Genomic DNA, 17131 nt, shown 5'->3' with positions numbered 1-17131 from the left:
CGAAAAGATTCTTACTGTAGGGAGTACATGCCTAAAATAAATAACAACAAGCAGGAGCAAATCAAGGCCTTTTGATTTCCTAATCCCTGTATCTATGATCATTAATGGGCATCAATGATTCGTTATCAGGTGAATATAATAATAATTAGTAAAATAGTTTGCCGTCGAACTGAGGCCATGAAAAAGTGAAAACTAGTTCTTCTTCTTGTTTTCCTTCTACAATCTGAATAATTTTGAAAACAATAAATCTTACAAAGCTACAGTAAACAGAAGAAAAAAAGTGAAGGCAAGAGAAATAAACTGAGAAAAGTAAAAAATAAATTGTTTGCATGCTATGTCAAAACTTTAGTCATTAACATTTATTTTTCGCTTTTCTCCTCTACCCAGTAAAAGAACAAAACAATAACACGTTTAATAAGATGCATGTGTATGGGAAATTGTACACATATGTTTGTATAGAAACTTAAAGGAATTGTTTTTAAGGAATGAAAAAAGAAAATATTGTGGTTTTACTTTTCTTAAGCGCTTTCCATTCTAGTATAAAAAGTTTTAAGATTCTTTTAAAGAACTTGATGCTAGTTAGTAGTGACGAGAATAGTGTCAGCAATGGTTGTTTGTTTCCAAACAACCCAAGTAATATTGAAGTTTAAAACTTTCAAAAAAAAAAAAAAAAAAAAAAAAAAAAGAAAGGTATAAACTAAAAAACACAATTTTTTTTTTTTAGAAATGTAAAAACCTTAAAAAAATCTCTTAAATGGTATTAGTTTTTAAGAAATATTTTTGTTTGGTCACTAAAACAAAAAAAATTTATTATATTTTTATACATAATCAACTTGCATAAAATCGAGGAAAATATCCTCTAAGGAGATAAAAACCTTTTCGGTTTGACTAAGCTGTTTGAAAGTTAGCGTTAGAGTCCTTATAAAAAAAATTTATATATCTTGAATCCCTGTAGCATTATTTCTAGGTTATATTTATCCTCTATCTGTTTCACAGGCGTGTTGGTGCCTCTATTTCTATTCTCCTTGATGTCTGACCTATTGGCTGTTGATCCCGACCTGTTCCGCACATTCCGTTAGGTACAGTTATATGAACTTATTTCTATTGCAATTCCTTTTATAATTTATTCCATATCTATTTAAAATTTTTGTTTATTACATTGGTCTTTGTATTATATTCCTCATGCTCTTTCATCTTATTTTAGGTATATATGTTCACTTCAGTATTTCTTGTTCATTTACATCTTCACCGGAACGCACGTCTATCCGTGTTGTGATTGTCAGCAGCAAAATAGGCAGTGGGCCGGAAATCGGACAAAGACATCTATCTCTGCTTTTTCGACATTGCCGGCCGTCTCATACAAAATCATAGGTTCGATCTTCGAATGAGATCGACAATATCTGTTCGGTCCGTCAGGGTCGCATCTTCAACTACTTAGCTTATGTCTACGTAACATTTAAACTGGTCTGAGACAAAAACGACGTCTGACTTTGGTCTTAGCAGTCCAATAGATTTCTCTAATGATATCTTATCGATTTCATGCATCCGGGATAGGCGAGATATATAATTATACAGGTTTGAGTTTATTGCATTCAATGTCGCATGTAGGTCAAACCTAAACCGATTGCGTAGTAGCGATGCGCGTTTTGACTTTCCTGCAACCGCACTTTGGGACAACATACTGACTATTATTACGCCTTACATTTTGTTTTTGGCTGTCCATTAGGTTCGTACCTAAAACGACTTCAAATGAACGCGCCCTTTTTCTCCCTTACGTCACCAGCGGTACTTTATGCAGATGTATGTACATCCAGAAATAGATCCACCTTTTATTCATTTTTAATCACTTTCTGAATGTATCTAAGCTGATCTTTTCGTTTCGTTTGTGTGTCTGTGCCATCTATGTTTTCTGGTGCTCAACTTACGTGTCGCAGCTTTTGTGAAATCTCTTTAACGAAATGTTTGCACGGATCGGCAAAATGAAGTCTTATTTTGAAAAGTCGCTGCATGAATAACTGTATTAAGCGAAGTGGTTTAGAGAATTTAATAATGGGCACGTGCCTTACTCGCTTCGTTGTACCAAATGATTCAGAATTATTTTCTAAATCGATTTAGGCGAGCCTGATCGTCTCTCCGTTTAATGTATGTATGTGATCGATCTAAAGGTTGATATATGGGAGACATTTTAATGAAATTTGATGTAGGGATGTGTTTTGCCTTCAGTGTGAATCTTGTTAAAGAAGACTTGATTTGGAATATTTTTTTTTATTATTTTCTTACTTTCCATTCCATGTAATTTTCCCTTCATATTTTTTTGTTTTGTTTTACTAGCGTTATAACAGTAATGATTACGATGATACAAGCTGCAATAATGTTGAGATGTCATAGTTTGCATTATACTCTTCCTTTTTGCTATTAAACAAGTCCTATTGAAAAATTGTCAGGTATATATATATGTACCTGTTTGTTTGACTCTATAAAGAGAAACATTAGAATTCATTACACACTGAACATGTACGTGTTAAATTGGCCCGACAATCGCACTCATACTATTGCAGTTATTTCCGAGAATAGTCATTTGCAGTTGTGAACGTTGCGCTATATTTGCGTGTAAAGTATTTTTCTTCTTTTTTTTTTTTTTTTGTTTTTGCAATTTTTTGTTTAATAAAAGTTTTCATTTTTTTTTTTAAATTTTTCTTCTTTTTTTTGTGCTTGTTGTCTACATACAAGGCTTAATTAAAATACTACATTACATCGATATGTCGTTGGCAAATTAACTTTTGTTCTATCACTCGGACACTGCTCTCTAGGGGGAATATTTAACAATTTTAATGTTTGTGCATGTATGGTTATAAATATCATGTATGTCAACAATGGTGATATAAGGCGGGATTTTTTTTTTTTTTTTTTAATATTATTTTTCATATATCAAGTTCTTTCTCTCACCTGTATAGTCAGGCGTTAAATGTTGTCGTTGCATTTCATTCATTGAACAGCCGCTTGCAGCACTTGTGTACATATTAACATTGAATGGCTCATGGTAAAGGCTACTCTTATCGATTGATTCATTATCTGGTTCCATAGTAACCGCCTGCTTGTCAGATAAAAAGACAAAAAAAAAAAAGAAGATATTATTTCGAAGTATGGTAATCTTCTGTTTAATACTTTTTTTCAATTTTTAAAAATATTTTTTCATTTTTTCATACCTTCATGCTATTGCCATTCATACGTTTATTATCCACACCGCCCAATGTATCCGGGTTAAAATTATGTTGGAAGGCATCCAAAACGTTACCACGTCCACGCGCTCGCTTATTACGAGCAATTATCAAAAGTATTATGGCCACAAGTAGTAAAATGATTGTAGTAAGTACGGTGATAATAACACCAACTATATTCGGTTCCGGTTCTTGGTCAATGGGTTTCGGTGAGATAACTGCAAAAAATTGTTGAGAAAAAACCAAAAAAAAAAAAAAAAAGAAAAAAAACAATTTAAATTATTTTGCGTTTTTCCTCGCCTTTCCTCACAGATTACATTTACATGGATAACTAGCTGTTGCTATTTTTTTTTGTTGTTTTTTTTTTTTTTTTTTTAGCAAAATAATTTAGGTCATATTTGTGGTATTTTTAATAGTTTTTTATGATTATTATTATTTTTTATTACTATACTGCTATTTACTTGTTGTTTTGCTATTCCACTGGTCATCCTTAACAAAAAAAAAAAAAAAAAAAAATTATTAATTATGAAAAACTAACAATGAGCTATATATATATGTGTGTGTGTAGATATGCATATAAACTTTTAGACGACTGTTGGATACCAGTCGTTTGAAGCGAAAATATATATAAATTAAAAAATATTTCTTTAAGGCAACAAATAGATCTATTTTCGGTCCGAATTTTTAACTGGCTTCGACAAATATTACTAGATAATTGTACATCTTTTAAATCTGTATCATTTCTATATATTTTAAATATCTTCTGCTTCTTATTTTTCTTCTACTTTTTTTAAATGTGTTCTATAACTTCATATATATATATATGTATATATTAAGTTTTCTAACGCCAGAGTCTTTATTCCATTTCCAACTTTTTTTGATGTGAAAATTCTAACAAACATCTAATTTGAATATCTTAATATATGAAATCAAAAAACTTAATAAAAATATATGAATACTTAAATTAAAAGGACTTGCATTTGCAAATCTCACTAAAACATTCTAATATGTTCGTTCTTTGCTTGAATTTCTTTGGTAGACGTAAAGTCAAAGAGTAATATCCGCTTTAAGACGAATCTTGGATACTCGTCGCTTATAAAAGACGCCGAAGTTCCTTACTTCATTAGGCAAAATTTTGTATTGTTAATAAGTAAAGGTAGTATAGTGAATCTTCATTAAATATCCTACACCACTCTGTAGTTATTCATGCAGCAGCTCTTTAAAACAAGGCGTTATACAGAAAGTGATGAAAGAAGTGATCTAATCTGAACCATTTTCAATAGTTTTCGTCCTTGAACCAAACCATTTGATCAAAGTATATCAAAAATCGCTGTCTCAAGGTTAAACGCAAGAAAACAACACGAGACAGACAAGCTTGTATCGTTTCAGAAAGTGAAAATTTCAATTCATATTTGAAAACTTCATAAAAATTTGATCAACATTTTTTAGATTATTTTAGCTATGATAGATATGCTATAAGGGATGGCTTTAGCCAAAATCGTTAAGAATCAACAAAAGTCACTTAAAATTCCAGCCGATGGGTGGGCTTGGTTAACCAATAATTATCATTAACTTTATGTTATTTTACATCGTCTTTGATGTACATATTTCGATTTAATAAATGCTGTGCGAAAACTAGTATATATGCTTAAATATACTGATTTCTATTTATTTCGTTCTTTTCCGTTGACTTCCCTTATTTTTAGTTATGTACTGAAAATTCAGATTATTCATTTTCTCAGTTTATTTCGCTGTGTTTGCTTGCACGTGGTGCGAAAAATATATTAAGTATTATGATATTTTTTGTTTAGCACAATTTTCCAGCTTATGACTATTGAAAATGACCTGAATTTTATATACTGCATGCCTTGAGCAGTAACTTATTTATGTATGCATTAATAATAATCGAAATTTTCAAGCAGAAAACTTTCTTTCGCTTATAGGCTTCTTTAAATGAATGAAAATTGTTTTACATTTACACTGTTGGAATTCGTTATGAATTCGTTCGCTTCTTATACCCATCACCGATGTGTTAGGAATATTTTCATTTTATGAAAACGTTTGCAACTGGAGGGAAGTTTCGCTGTATATATATATATATATATATTCTTGATCCGAATGAAATTCCAAATATCTGCCTGTCGTTCTTTCTGTCTCTTCATCTGCCTACGGTCTGACTTAAACATTTTCCTGAGCGCAAGAACTAAGCTATTTGCCGCAAGTTTATCAAAAGTATTGCAAGTTCTTGCATCCGGTTTGGTATCGAACCAAAATGGCCGAATAAGTAAAAGGATACCCCCACAGTACCACATGGCTTGAGATGACCTCTATTTTCAAAAAAAAAAAAATTTGTGGGTTGTGGTCGTTACTTATAAATGACAACCGATACAACACTAAAAATTCGCACTTATGTTGCGTGGGTGACCCTGTAGCGTCTGTCCAAAAATGGAAATATCGCATACTCCAACTCAATTATAGAATATTGAAATTTAATTTTTGTTTATCTAAACGCTTCAAGCACCCAGAAGAAAGCTTCAGAGATCCTATAAAGTCTACAAAGTGGTGATCAGTCTCAATGTGAATTGTTCGAGACATATTTGTCAGCCCATATGTTCAGCTACTTGTTAATTACTGCAGTAGACAGGAAATATAAATTTCTGCTTTTATTCTAGAAATCAGAATTCATTCTAGAAATCAGCCACGCCCACCCAACGAGAGAGTACGAAAATTTAATGGTTTTACTCTGTTGATAGTTTTTTTTTAGATTAACGGTACAAAAACTTCTCTCGCAAAATGTAATTTCAAAAAACTTTAGAAACCTTAACACCTTTTGAAGATAAAGCCTGCTCCTATAAGTATAAGTAGAAACCAAAATATGTTTTTCCACCGCCCATATTAGCGCTAACTTCTTCTGTAACACTAGATAATACTTAATATTGAACTTTGCAGATATCCTTTAGCCTTCAGGACTTGGCTTCTGTAAGAAAGCATGTTGTAGACCTACTTTGTTACTTTATGTAAGCAGATAATAAGGAAGATATTAAATAAAACAAGTACGAACATTACAGATATTCGGCTTGCTCTTCATATAAGAGCTTTTTAGCATTGAGAAATAGACTTATGTGATCCCAAATTTCTATTGTTAATTTTTTTTGCGAAATTGCTCCGATGTATAAATTTTCATCATAAAACATCAACGATTAGGCCTTTTTGTCACATAGGGCTTTAAATTTTCTAAAAGTCCTTACGGGCGGTGGTATCCAAAATATGGACCTATGTGTTTCAAATTCGATAAGATTGATTTCTTGGTCAATTTAGTATTGCGAATCACTTTTCACCATGAAATATCGAAAACTATGTCTTTTTTAGCATATAAAGATTCAGTTTTCTGATGAATGTGAGGGGGTCCAAAAAATTTTTATTACGAATTTTTTTTCAGGGGCACCGATCCGAAAAGTTTTCAATATCGTCGTCCTTCGGTCAAAGCAGGTCAATGTGCAAAATTTCATTAAAATATTTGAAAAATTTCAATCTGTAGATTGAATACAAATTGGAGAGACACTAGACGGACGGATGGACACACGGATCGGTGGACAGTTTAAAGCGATTCAGAAAATGTTTGCGATACCATTGGCATAATAAAAGGTAAATCTATCTTTAGTCCCGCTTGTCGTTACGTACGTCTGCTCATACTCAATTTATCCTGTGTGGTATAGGGCATACCAGGGCGACAGGGCATGTTTAGGTCGACCAATGTAACACTACTTTAAATTCGTAAGCCATTTACGTTGAGTTTATAGCATACCTTGAGGTGTATATAAATTTCTGTCCCTACTTGGTGTTCTGGCCACTTCATCTCGTTGAAAAGGATATTCAGAATTATCTTGAGAACCGCTAGCACCCATGAATTCTTCATCGGTAAAATTGCCCGCTATAGGAGCTAAAAAAAAAGAAAAATGAAAAAATAATTTATGTTTAAATAAATTTTTTATAAAAATGTTTAATATCAATATTGGTTTAACACATTGTTATGCAAATTTTGCAGTCAGTCAGACGGTAGCTGCTACTACTGTACAGTCGTATGTCTGTCCGCAATAGTAGCTTAACGATTATTTACATTTGAATTTGCATTTATTTGCACAACTTGTACATTTCCTACTAAAGAAAATATATACAGTAAAGTCACGTTTTATGCGAATTCATATTGGAAAGAAGAAGAAAGATTAAAAGACTTTGCTTATTGTGGAATGCAAGAACACTTCATAAATGTAATTTTGTAAAATTTAATGAATATTAATGAAACTACAATTGAGTTGAAAAACCAAATAATGAAAATAATATTTTAGTCAACAAAAATTTTCAATAAAATCGTTTTGTTCGAAATTTCTTCTTTTTCTTTTTTAATATATTATGTGTAGGGTCATCCATTTTGTGGATTAAACAAAACATGCTTCTGGTTAAGATTTGGATGAATTTTTTTTTTTTAATTTTGTGGGATTTTGCCATTATATGTGAAATGAGATGTGTTTATGTTGTTATGTATATGTTACATATGAGATGTGTTTAAAAAAACGGATGAGAATTTCAAATTTTGATTTTTGTTTTTGTTACCATATATGGATTACTTTGAAGGGGGGAACTAGATAGCTATTGATGAATAAAGAAAAATTTTTCGAAAAAATCAAAAAGTCACTCTTTTTTTCGAAAACGCACCTCGCACATAAATTTATTAGAGAAAGTCTATACTGCATTTTTTCAACGGACCCTTGCTACGGACAGTCGGGGATTTTGAGTGTTTCCAACCGACTTTCATCAATACTTGTTTTTTTTTTTTTGGATTTTTGGCTGGAGATGGACTAAGCCAATAGATTTGTGGCTTTTATGTCCAGAATTTCATCAATAAAGAAGATATTTTATTCAACTCACTCGGGATGTGATGTGCGAAGACTTAGCAGATTTTTTGAATAAGGAAGAAGTTTGTGTAAAACGTTTTCACTTCCAATTGTTCGCGAAACCTGGAAAAATAGCTCTAAAGATGATTTAACTCGCGAGAAAGCAAAGGTATTTTTGGACCCAAAAAACATTTGCATAAAGAAATACCTTACTGTGTAAAAGCGTATATATACGTATATGGAAGAAAAAAAGCTGAAAGAGGAGACAAACAAATAAAAAGAATTCTTTCTTATTTGTTTGTTAGTGATAAGATTTAAAGTTTGTTCAGAGCAAAATAGAGAAAAGGTAAGAAAAGAAAAGAACAGAAGATTTGAGAATAATTGCATAAATTTAAAAAAGAATTTCTTGACTTTCAAAGTGTATATATATGTGCATGTATATGGAAAGTAACTTTTTTTTTCGCTTTTTCTCTTTCTTTTTTAAAAGAATACACTTTAATAAGGCGCTTTATACAACTTTTTATTATATTGAAATTATTATGAATTACTTGAGATTTCTTTGCTATTTTCGCTTAATGTTTTCTCGTTCATAAAAGAATGTGAAAAGTAATAAAAAAAATTAAAAAATAATTTTTTTGTTTTTATGTTTCTTTACCTTAATTCAAGGTAATTATATAATTGATTAATACTTAAGCTGTTTTCAATGAAATGCATCAGAGTTTGTTCTTTTTTCTTCTTTTACTGATTTCATTTCACTCTTCTTCTTCTTAAACTATTGGTCATCTTTTTTATTTTACTTTTCAATTTTTTGTTTCACTTTAATAGTATTTCAGTATACACAACCATATATACATAGTATATATATATATATATATATATATATGTATACTTACTTTGGTATGCATTGATTTTCCTGAAGAATAATTAAAATTCAATTAGTCGAGATTTATAAATGGATGAGTTGCTAGATGTTCAACAATGGAAAAAAAATTGTAAAGACTGTGAAAAGATTGATTTTGTCAGAGTTACGGTGAAAGGTTTTTTTTTGTTTGTTTTTGTTTTTGCTTTTTTTTTCTCTCTGTTTTGTTTTTCTATTTAATTCTCATTTCATGTTCTTGTTGCTTTCAAATTTTTTGATAGAACACTTTAGATAATCATTGAGTTGTAGATAACGGACATGTAAATGAACGAGACAAGGAAAAAATTGAAAATAAAAATTTTTTTTGTGAAAAGATGGATAGATATATAAAGGAACCAAAGATAATCTGAGTGAAGAGATGAATTTTAAACAAAAATGTTGAAATTTAAAAACAAAAATATTTCTCTCAAAATCGAAGGTATTTAAGAAGAGCAATTGAAAGTATGCTTAAATTTTTTGCATTTTCTTCAAAATCTCATGCTTTCGGTTAATCAAGTTTCACATCTAATTATTTTTTGATACGCCCGAACAATTTCCAACAATTTGTTGCATATCAAAAAACCTTCAACTCAAGCCGAACATAATTCCCTCTCCCTGCCCTTCTTAAGTTCATGCATTTATATATTTGCGTGTTTTCTTTGTTAAACATCGCCTGCAGCATTTGTCTGCTTCGTCGGTCGGGTAATTGCAATGTCTACAATTAGGAATGTTTGCAACGTTTCGGTATCCCCTTTGGTTTGTTTTAAGGAAAATGCATTTCTATCGTTACCCAAGCAGATGAGCACTACATTTGACGATCCCTTTGTAATAGCTGAAGCGACGTAGTCGAAATATATATATATATATATGTATATTTAGTTATTTTACTATTTGATTATCAAGAATAATTTCAAGGTTTTTTTTTTGGTTCCTGGCGCAAATACACTCTTGGGTATCTGGTGTGTGCAGTATCATCAGTGTCCGCCTGACTTCGGACCGAAGAATCAATAACTATGCTACCTGACTATAGCCTAAAAGAGTTCTTCAATCGGTTACGAGTAATATGTAAACTGTTCGGCGAGATTTCTCAATTATATCCGTTAGCACGACTAGAAGCCTTATATTAGGTAACTACTTTGTTCAAATTCACTCAAACCAGATAATAATAACTTTTCTAAATATATTATGTTCGCGATATATATCATGATCCTGCTTACTTTTAGGACTGAATAATACATATTTAAAAAGGTTACAAATCTGATTTTTATGGCATTGTCAGTGGTACTGCTTGTTCAGATTGTAAATTGCCTTAGGTTTTCCTTTAGTTATTATAATTAGTTACAAGAATGCCCAATGGTGCACGTCACCGTATATGCCTGTATACTCGATCACATGCTATTATAAATTTTGAATTAAGTTCTTTTATAGTTCAATATTCGAAAAATGATATAATCTGTAGCGGTATCTGTTAAATAAATAAATAAATAGATAAAAAACCCAACTCGCTATACCAAGGTTCAATTTCCAATACAGGAGAATGGCTACACTTTACTACGAATACGATTGGCCGCAACTACAGGAAATTTTCAACGTGGATTAAACTACGTCCATTTATCGAGCCTTCCCAGGTAGCAATTGCATCCTAATTCTCCTTTCTCTACTGACGATCATAATGTTTGCACACTTATAAGTAAGTGTGTGTGTGGAGGTGGGGGTGGGAACTAGTCTTTAATTTCTTCATAAATATATTCTAATAAACAAGGTAAACAAGAGTGAAAGGGTTTTGTGGGTATTCACTTCTTAAGTGCAATTATAATATTTTACTGAGAGATTCTTTTGGTTTTAATCTTTACTAAGTCGTCTTAATTAAAATTTTTCTTTCTACATTTACTGCACAGCATATGATTGTTGTCAAAAGCAATATTCTTTATTACTTGCAAATTATCAATTACTTTTTTAAACAAATCCTTGAATATGTTTCTGTATTAATTTTTCTAAAGCTCTCTCAAGCTTATTTAATTAAAAATCTTATACATTTTATATATATATATATGAAGGTGGATATTGTGCTCTTTTGCTCTTTTTGTTTGGTGTGAGCTAAAAAAATACTTAAGATCCTTTTTTCTACTCATTGAATTTTATTTGAAAATTTTCCAATGCACAAAAGTAAAATAGATGCTCATTTAATTTGCACAATGATGTTTTAATGCTACTACCACTACTAGTACTATTACCACTACTACTACTGTTACTGCTACTACTACTACTTTTACTAGGATTATTGCTCCTAGTGATGCTGTGCTGCTACTGCTGCTGCTGTTGCTACTATCTAATGCCGTTTTATTGCATAATACCTTCATTCAAGCTTATATATGCACAAAAAGAGACACTGAGAGAAACTTTTCGGGTTCACGAGAAATGCGAACATATTTCTTAAGTCAACGTGTTAGAGTTTTGGCGCTTCTTTCTTGAATTACTTAAAGTGTACCAATAATATAAACGTGTATTATTGCAAACTGACATAAAATTAAATACATATTCATTTACATGTATGTAGATCACGTATGAACTTCGATATGTATATGCATGCGTATGTATGAATGATTCCAAGTATTCATATATCATTTTGTGAAATGTTACTGAATTCTAGATGAACAAGCGCAAGTGCTTGTTTAGAGCATACGAAATTATATTCTTTTGTCTTTCCAAAAGTTTACATACACTCATGCATCTTAATGCAAATACATATATATATGTATATATATAAATTCAAATATGCACAATTGCGCATTTACTTGTACTCAGTAACATTTATAATCCAAAAACAAAGCATGAAAAGAATGAAAGAACGAAAAAAAAAAAAGACGAAAACTGTAATGTAGTTACAAACAATTTTCAATAATGTATGTGATTTTTATGTTTTGTATATACATATTCATATAGATATATATATTATATATGTTTTTGCTTGTATGTGCACGCATCGATATACTCAACCATGTGCGTATATGTGAATAATGCTGCATTTATCATGTTTAGTGAAGTGCATATGTATACATGTATGTATTTGTTACATATTCAATCGTATATGCATTTAAGCAAAAAGAATAAGCAACGAGTTTCTAAAAAACTAAATTTGTATCAAGGATTTAATATCTATAAGTGTGCGTTTTGTGTGTGTATATATATATATATATATATATATATATATATGTATATATATATATATGTGTGTGTATGTGTGTGTGAAAAATTTACATTGTATTCGTTCCTAGATATCTGGAGCAAACTAACACTTAAAAAAGTTATATGAAAAATGCATACAATTCTCGATTTTTGTTAATTTATGCGATCAATTAAAAATGAAATTAAATGGAATAGAAATTAATGAAAAATAAAAGTTAAAATAAAATTTTTAAGAAGAAAATGCTATCTTGAAAAATTCTATTTAATCATTGCTTTCAATCACACCCATTAAAAGCCTGCTTAGGAATAAAAATTTTATATAGTCCTCGAGAGATATTTATTTCATACGTCAAGACGGAATCCTAAGCAGTTAACAAAAATTGGTGATGCGTTAAGTGGTTACTATTTCGAATTTTCAGCTCTGGTAGCATGCACATCATATCGAAGAGGACCAAGAATATATTTATCATATTTTCCTCTATGTTGTGCTATTTCGTCAACGAATGAATAACTTGACTCATTAGAACCAAATTCGAGTAAAATCTATAAAATATTTCTATGTCTTATCTTCTTTCAATCATCAGTCGTGTTGTTCAGTTTTTGGGTTGATTTGCCACCTGGCAAACACGACTTGTAGATCGAAGAATCGTTGCTTATTTCAAAATTTTTCCAACCGAGTTGCTACATAAGAACTTGTAACTCAAACTCTGTACACTCTAGAAGGCTTCTTATATCAAGTAACCAGAAACGGCATGGCAAAGTTCATTGATAGCCTTTCGCGAATCAATCATATTTGTGGTGTACCGTAAAATTGTTCAGTTGTTTAAGTTGACTTTTGGAATGAAATCACGTTATATAAATAGCCGTGTGATTGATATAAACTTCTGCAACATTATGTTATTTTTTGTTCAAGTGAAAGCAAGTGTAGGCAGTGTAAGTTTCATTAAGGGAAGATGAGAATACATTTTCCTAATATTTTATATGAGCTTTATTAAATGGAATATGGCAAAGCACATACTCCATTACTATAGAGCTTCTAGGATTTCTGGACAAAAAACTGTTAGTGATCTTTTAAGGCTTCTTGTTTTATCAACTTTACACTTTACAGAAAGTTGTTCGGAGAACTAAACAAATGGAAGTAATGCGTAATAAACACACGACCATCTAATTTAGTACATGATTCATGGTGCTTGCACGTAGGCGGGGTTATGGCATATGCTGCTTTATAATACAGAAAGAAAAAAGTTTTGGATGTTTTCCTCTTTCGAATCCTGTAACTTTGATAATATTATATCAAGAAGATGAGGAAAAAATTAGTAGTCGCTGATGAAACAACTTTACAATAATGCAGTGTAAGATGGGTAAAGTAGTAAAAAAAGTGGGCTGTCTCTACATAAGGTAGTGCTGTGTACTTGCGCAAATTGCAAGAATTCGTGCGGCCAATGGATTGATGTGTTCCACTGTCAAATTTGTAATGTGATGTAAGCACCCACTTGAGTTTTACCACAAAATGAAACATGTGCGATCTAATGAAGTTGATTTACAAGATAAGAAAAAATGTTGTTTGAAAACGCCACAAACTTTTTCCTTAAAGAATTAGTTATGAGATAAAGTACTTATGCTTTCATAGCAAAATAAAAAATTTATGGATCTATGTTGTATTAAAATTACAAAAAAAAGAGAGTCCTCTATATAATTTCCACAGACTAGGTGAGCTGTGACTATCAGCCAGTTTTCGAAAAAAACGCCTTCCTAGCAATGGTAGTTGTAGCTTCGGTAATAACAAAACGACGAACGATACTTCCGTAGCATGTTCGCGATATTGCGAGGGCACGAAGAAATTCGTTCGCTCTTCAAAATAATTTTTCTTTTTTTTTGTTCCATCCCATGCTATAGTCTATGATTATAATGTTTTTTAAAAAAAATTTAATTACAGATAATCACTGGCTTAACCTATTTGGAACTGGCATGGCTGGTGAGTACCTTTTAACAAATTATGAATTAAAAGTGTATAATATTGAGAGCTCTTGTGTGTGCACATTTTCATTAATATACTCACTGATTGGCAGATTATGAAAAAATTCCATTATTTAAGAATTGAAGTAAAAATTTTAATTTCCATTTTTTCCCAAAAAAAATTTTTTTTTTTTTTATAATAGTATGTCGTCTGCCTTTATAGAAAAATCTGTACATTTCGCTTATAATAATAGAATAATGTGAAATTGATATGGTTGTCTACGTTCTGTCTGTCTATCGTTTAAATAATTTGTTGCAAATGATTGCTGCCTGTGACCGTACCTCGTTCTCTGTGCTATGTTCGGTTTCTTTTGCCGCCATTCTTACCTGATATGAATGTAATCTCGCTTAACATCAACCAACGTGCTGCAAAATATAAATGCAGTTGCAAATATCTGCCCAGACGATGATGTAATTTGATTGTCACGTCGCGCGCGTGATCCAACATAGTGTCGGGCATGTAAGAGAATTGTACCGGTTCACCGATATACTGCCGACCGCCAATGCTAAAGAATACTTTCGCACGGACAAACACCTGCGAACGATAAATTGAAAAAAAAAAAACAAAAACAAAAAAAAAAATGAGAAAAGAAAATACATTTTTTAAACTGAAAAAACAAGTTAAACACAGATTGGCTGGCGTAATGTAGAGAAAAGATAGTGGATATGGTTAGCAGGTGTCAAAAGCTGTTAAGAGGGGGAATGTTGTATTTAAGTGTTTGTGTGCCTGTGAGAGGCATAACAATTAAATTAAATCATATTCATTAATAAATGGCTATAAGGTAAGGTAAGGTATGACCAACTGCTAGTGTGACTGACTCTCGCCATATTGTTGTAAAAATGATTGGTCGATGAGTTTTCAACACTACGACGTCATCGTCATCATCAACGTTATCATCATATACGTACGTATGGCATACAAAGGCACGAATACATGCAATTACGGAAGTCATTTTTAGTTATAAATTTTTTTTTATATATATATTTATATTTATATATTTTTTTTTTTTTTTTGTTTTATTCACTTTATTGGCAGTTACGTTGTTGTCATATAGACTGTCTGCGCTTTTTTTTTGTTTTTTTTTTTGTATACCTTTTTCTAATAAAAAGAAGAAGCGGCGGAAATGATATGTGTGTAATTTTGTTGCTCTTTTGTTTGATTTTATTTAAATAAAAAAAAGATAAAAATGTCCATTAATTATGGAAAATATTTATTATGTGGGAAAATTCAATAGAGAGAATAGTAATAATTCATAAATGTATCTTTATCTATGCCGCCTTTTCAATAGGGTCTCATTTATTTCCTGAGATTTTTCACTATAACCATAACCTAATTTAATCAAACAGGTGTTTCTTAAACAAACCAGTCATTCGCTTAAGTAATCGCCGTAATTTCCTTTTGTTATTCGCTATCTCTGTAATCTTAAGATATGTTGCCAGACTTTAATGTATGTCTTTATGCATTTTTATAATCACCATTGATGATTGTGCGGTTATATTAATTTCTCTAAGTCCATTTATAGTATTCAGAAATGTGCTGAAGAGATTTTAAGACGTATACTTGGGAGATTCAATTTATTTTTGGTTGCTTTTCTATTCGTCTTGTCGGCCATATGTTTATGTGCATTCTTGCATCTATCTAATCATTTTCCATTCGCGCGTCTTTTTTTGCTGTTTCCATATTAATAAGCTTATCTTTTTTGTCCCTCTCTCTCTCTATCCGTCTGGCTCCTTGGTCTCGTTTGCCGTCCATTCACTGCTGGAGTCTTTTAAATCTCAAAAACAGAGAAGGATAATTGATTTCGCGGTTTGTTCATTTGCCTATACTTTCGACTGTTCGTTAGACTATCTCTTTCTCCCTAGTACGGTCGTTTGTTCATTGGTCTTTGCTTTCGTATGCCCGACCTGTTGACTTTTTGTTTGTTCATCTTCCTTGCTCATCTGTTTACGTACTTGTCTGTTAGCCGTACGTGCTTTAGTCTGCATATCCTTTTGTTCGTTTGTTCTTCTTTTCGCGAAGTGGGTTAGTTTTTTCCATTCTTCCATCCGCCTATCTATTTTCATAAACAATCTGATCATCGGTTGCCTCCATTCAGCCTTTCACCTTTTAGTTCTCCTCCTGTGCTTTCGTTTTTTGAAATTCTTAAAATTCCTCAACAGGAATCTGAAAAAATATGACTCTGGATTTGGTTACGCGTTACGCGTCCTTTCCCTGAATTTCTTTGCCAGAATTAAGGCCAAACAGCACTAGGTTTACGCAAAGCTTTAAGGAATCTCCTCACATTGGGTTGATTTGTCAAAATTATTTCATCAGAATTTTTACTTATGTCATTAAGCAAACACCCTATTCACTTAACTAAGCTCGGTCCGATATCTGGCGTTTCTTGAAATTGAAAAAAACGAATATCGTTTTGATTCGATTCGGGCGGCACACGCGAGTGGGAAGAGATTTTGTTGGTCATTTTGGAAATCTGCTTTAGCGCAAGTGTTTCGAATACGGGCAAAATGGTTAAAGGATCTGCCCTGAAAGTAAAGTAACGAACCAAATTCGGAAGAATTATATGTCGCTTGCCCGTCAAATTAATGAGTGTCGCAAAGTTAGTGTGAAGCCGACTTAATATAGAAATGCATTAAGTTATGATTTCCTGGAAAAATTGTAATTTTGAATACGTTAGAATGTATGTAGACTGGAGATGCTTGAGTCTATCTCCAGCAGATGCAACCCAGAAAGTGATCATCAACTTCGGCTGAGATTGCGAAATTGTTCCCTAGGACGGTCCGCTTCTGATTAAAACTGATTCAGATCGACGCAGTCATTTTTGGCAGGGCAGCGGTTCTGCAAAGTTGATGATTTGCGAAAATAGTTCGAGGAGCATTCCCCTTCGAAATCAGAAGGCTTTTATCACGTGGGCATTTAGAAG

General features: G+C 31.7%; 1 protein-coding gene across 1 annotated transcript in view; it reads right to left on the bottom strand.

Moving 5' to 3' along the window:
* The window catches only part of LOC119632874 (discoidin domain-containing receptor 2), a gene marked incomplete at its 5' end in the record, with an annotated part of 216597 nt that overhangs the window by 122793 nt on the left and 76673 nt on the right, over nt 1-17131 (bottom strand). The window contains 4 exons of the mRNA XM_038026018.1: nt 2947-3091; nt 3207-3436; nt 7024-7158; nt 14538-14745. Of these exons, the coding sequence (XP_037881946.1) occupies nt 2947-3091; nt 3207-3436; nt 7024-7158; nt 14538-14745 (718 nt within the window). The remainder of the gene's footprint in view (nt 1-2946; nt 3092-3206; nt 3437-7023; nt 7159-14537; nt 14746-17131) is intronic.

The sequence above is a fragment of the Glossina fuscipes genome, unplaced genomic scaffold (genome assembly GCF_014805625.2).
Source record: "Glossina fuscipes isolate IAEA_lab_2018 unplaced genomic scaffold, Yale_Gfus_2 2, whole genome shotgun sequence".
Lineage (NCBI taxonomy): Eukaryota > Metazoa > Arthropoda > Insecta > Diptera > Glossinidae > Glossina > Glossina fuscipes.
This window is presented reverse-complemented; position numbering and strand designations above follow the sequence as displayed.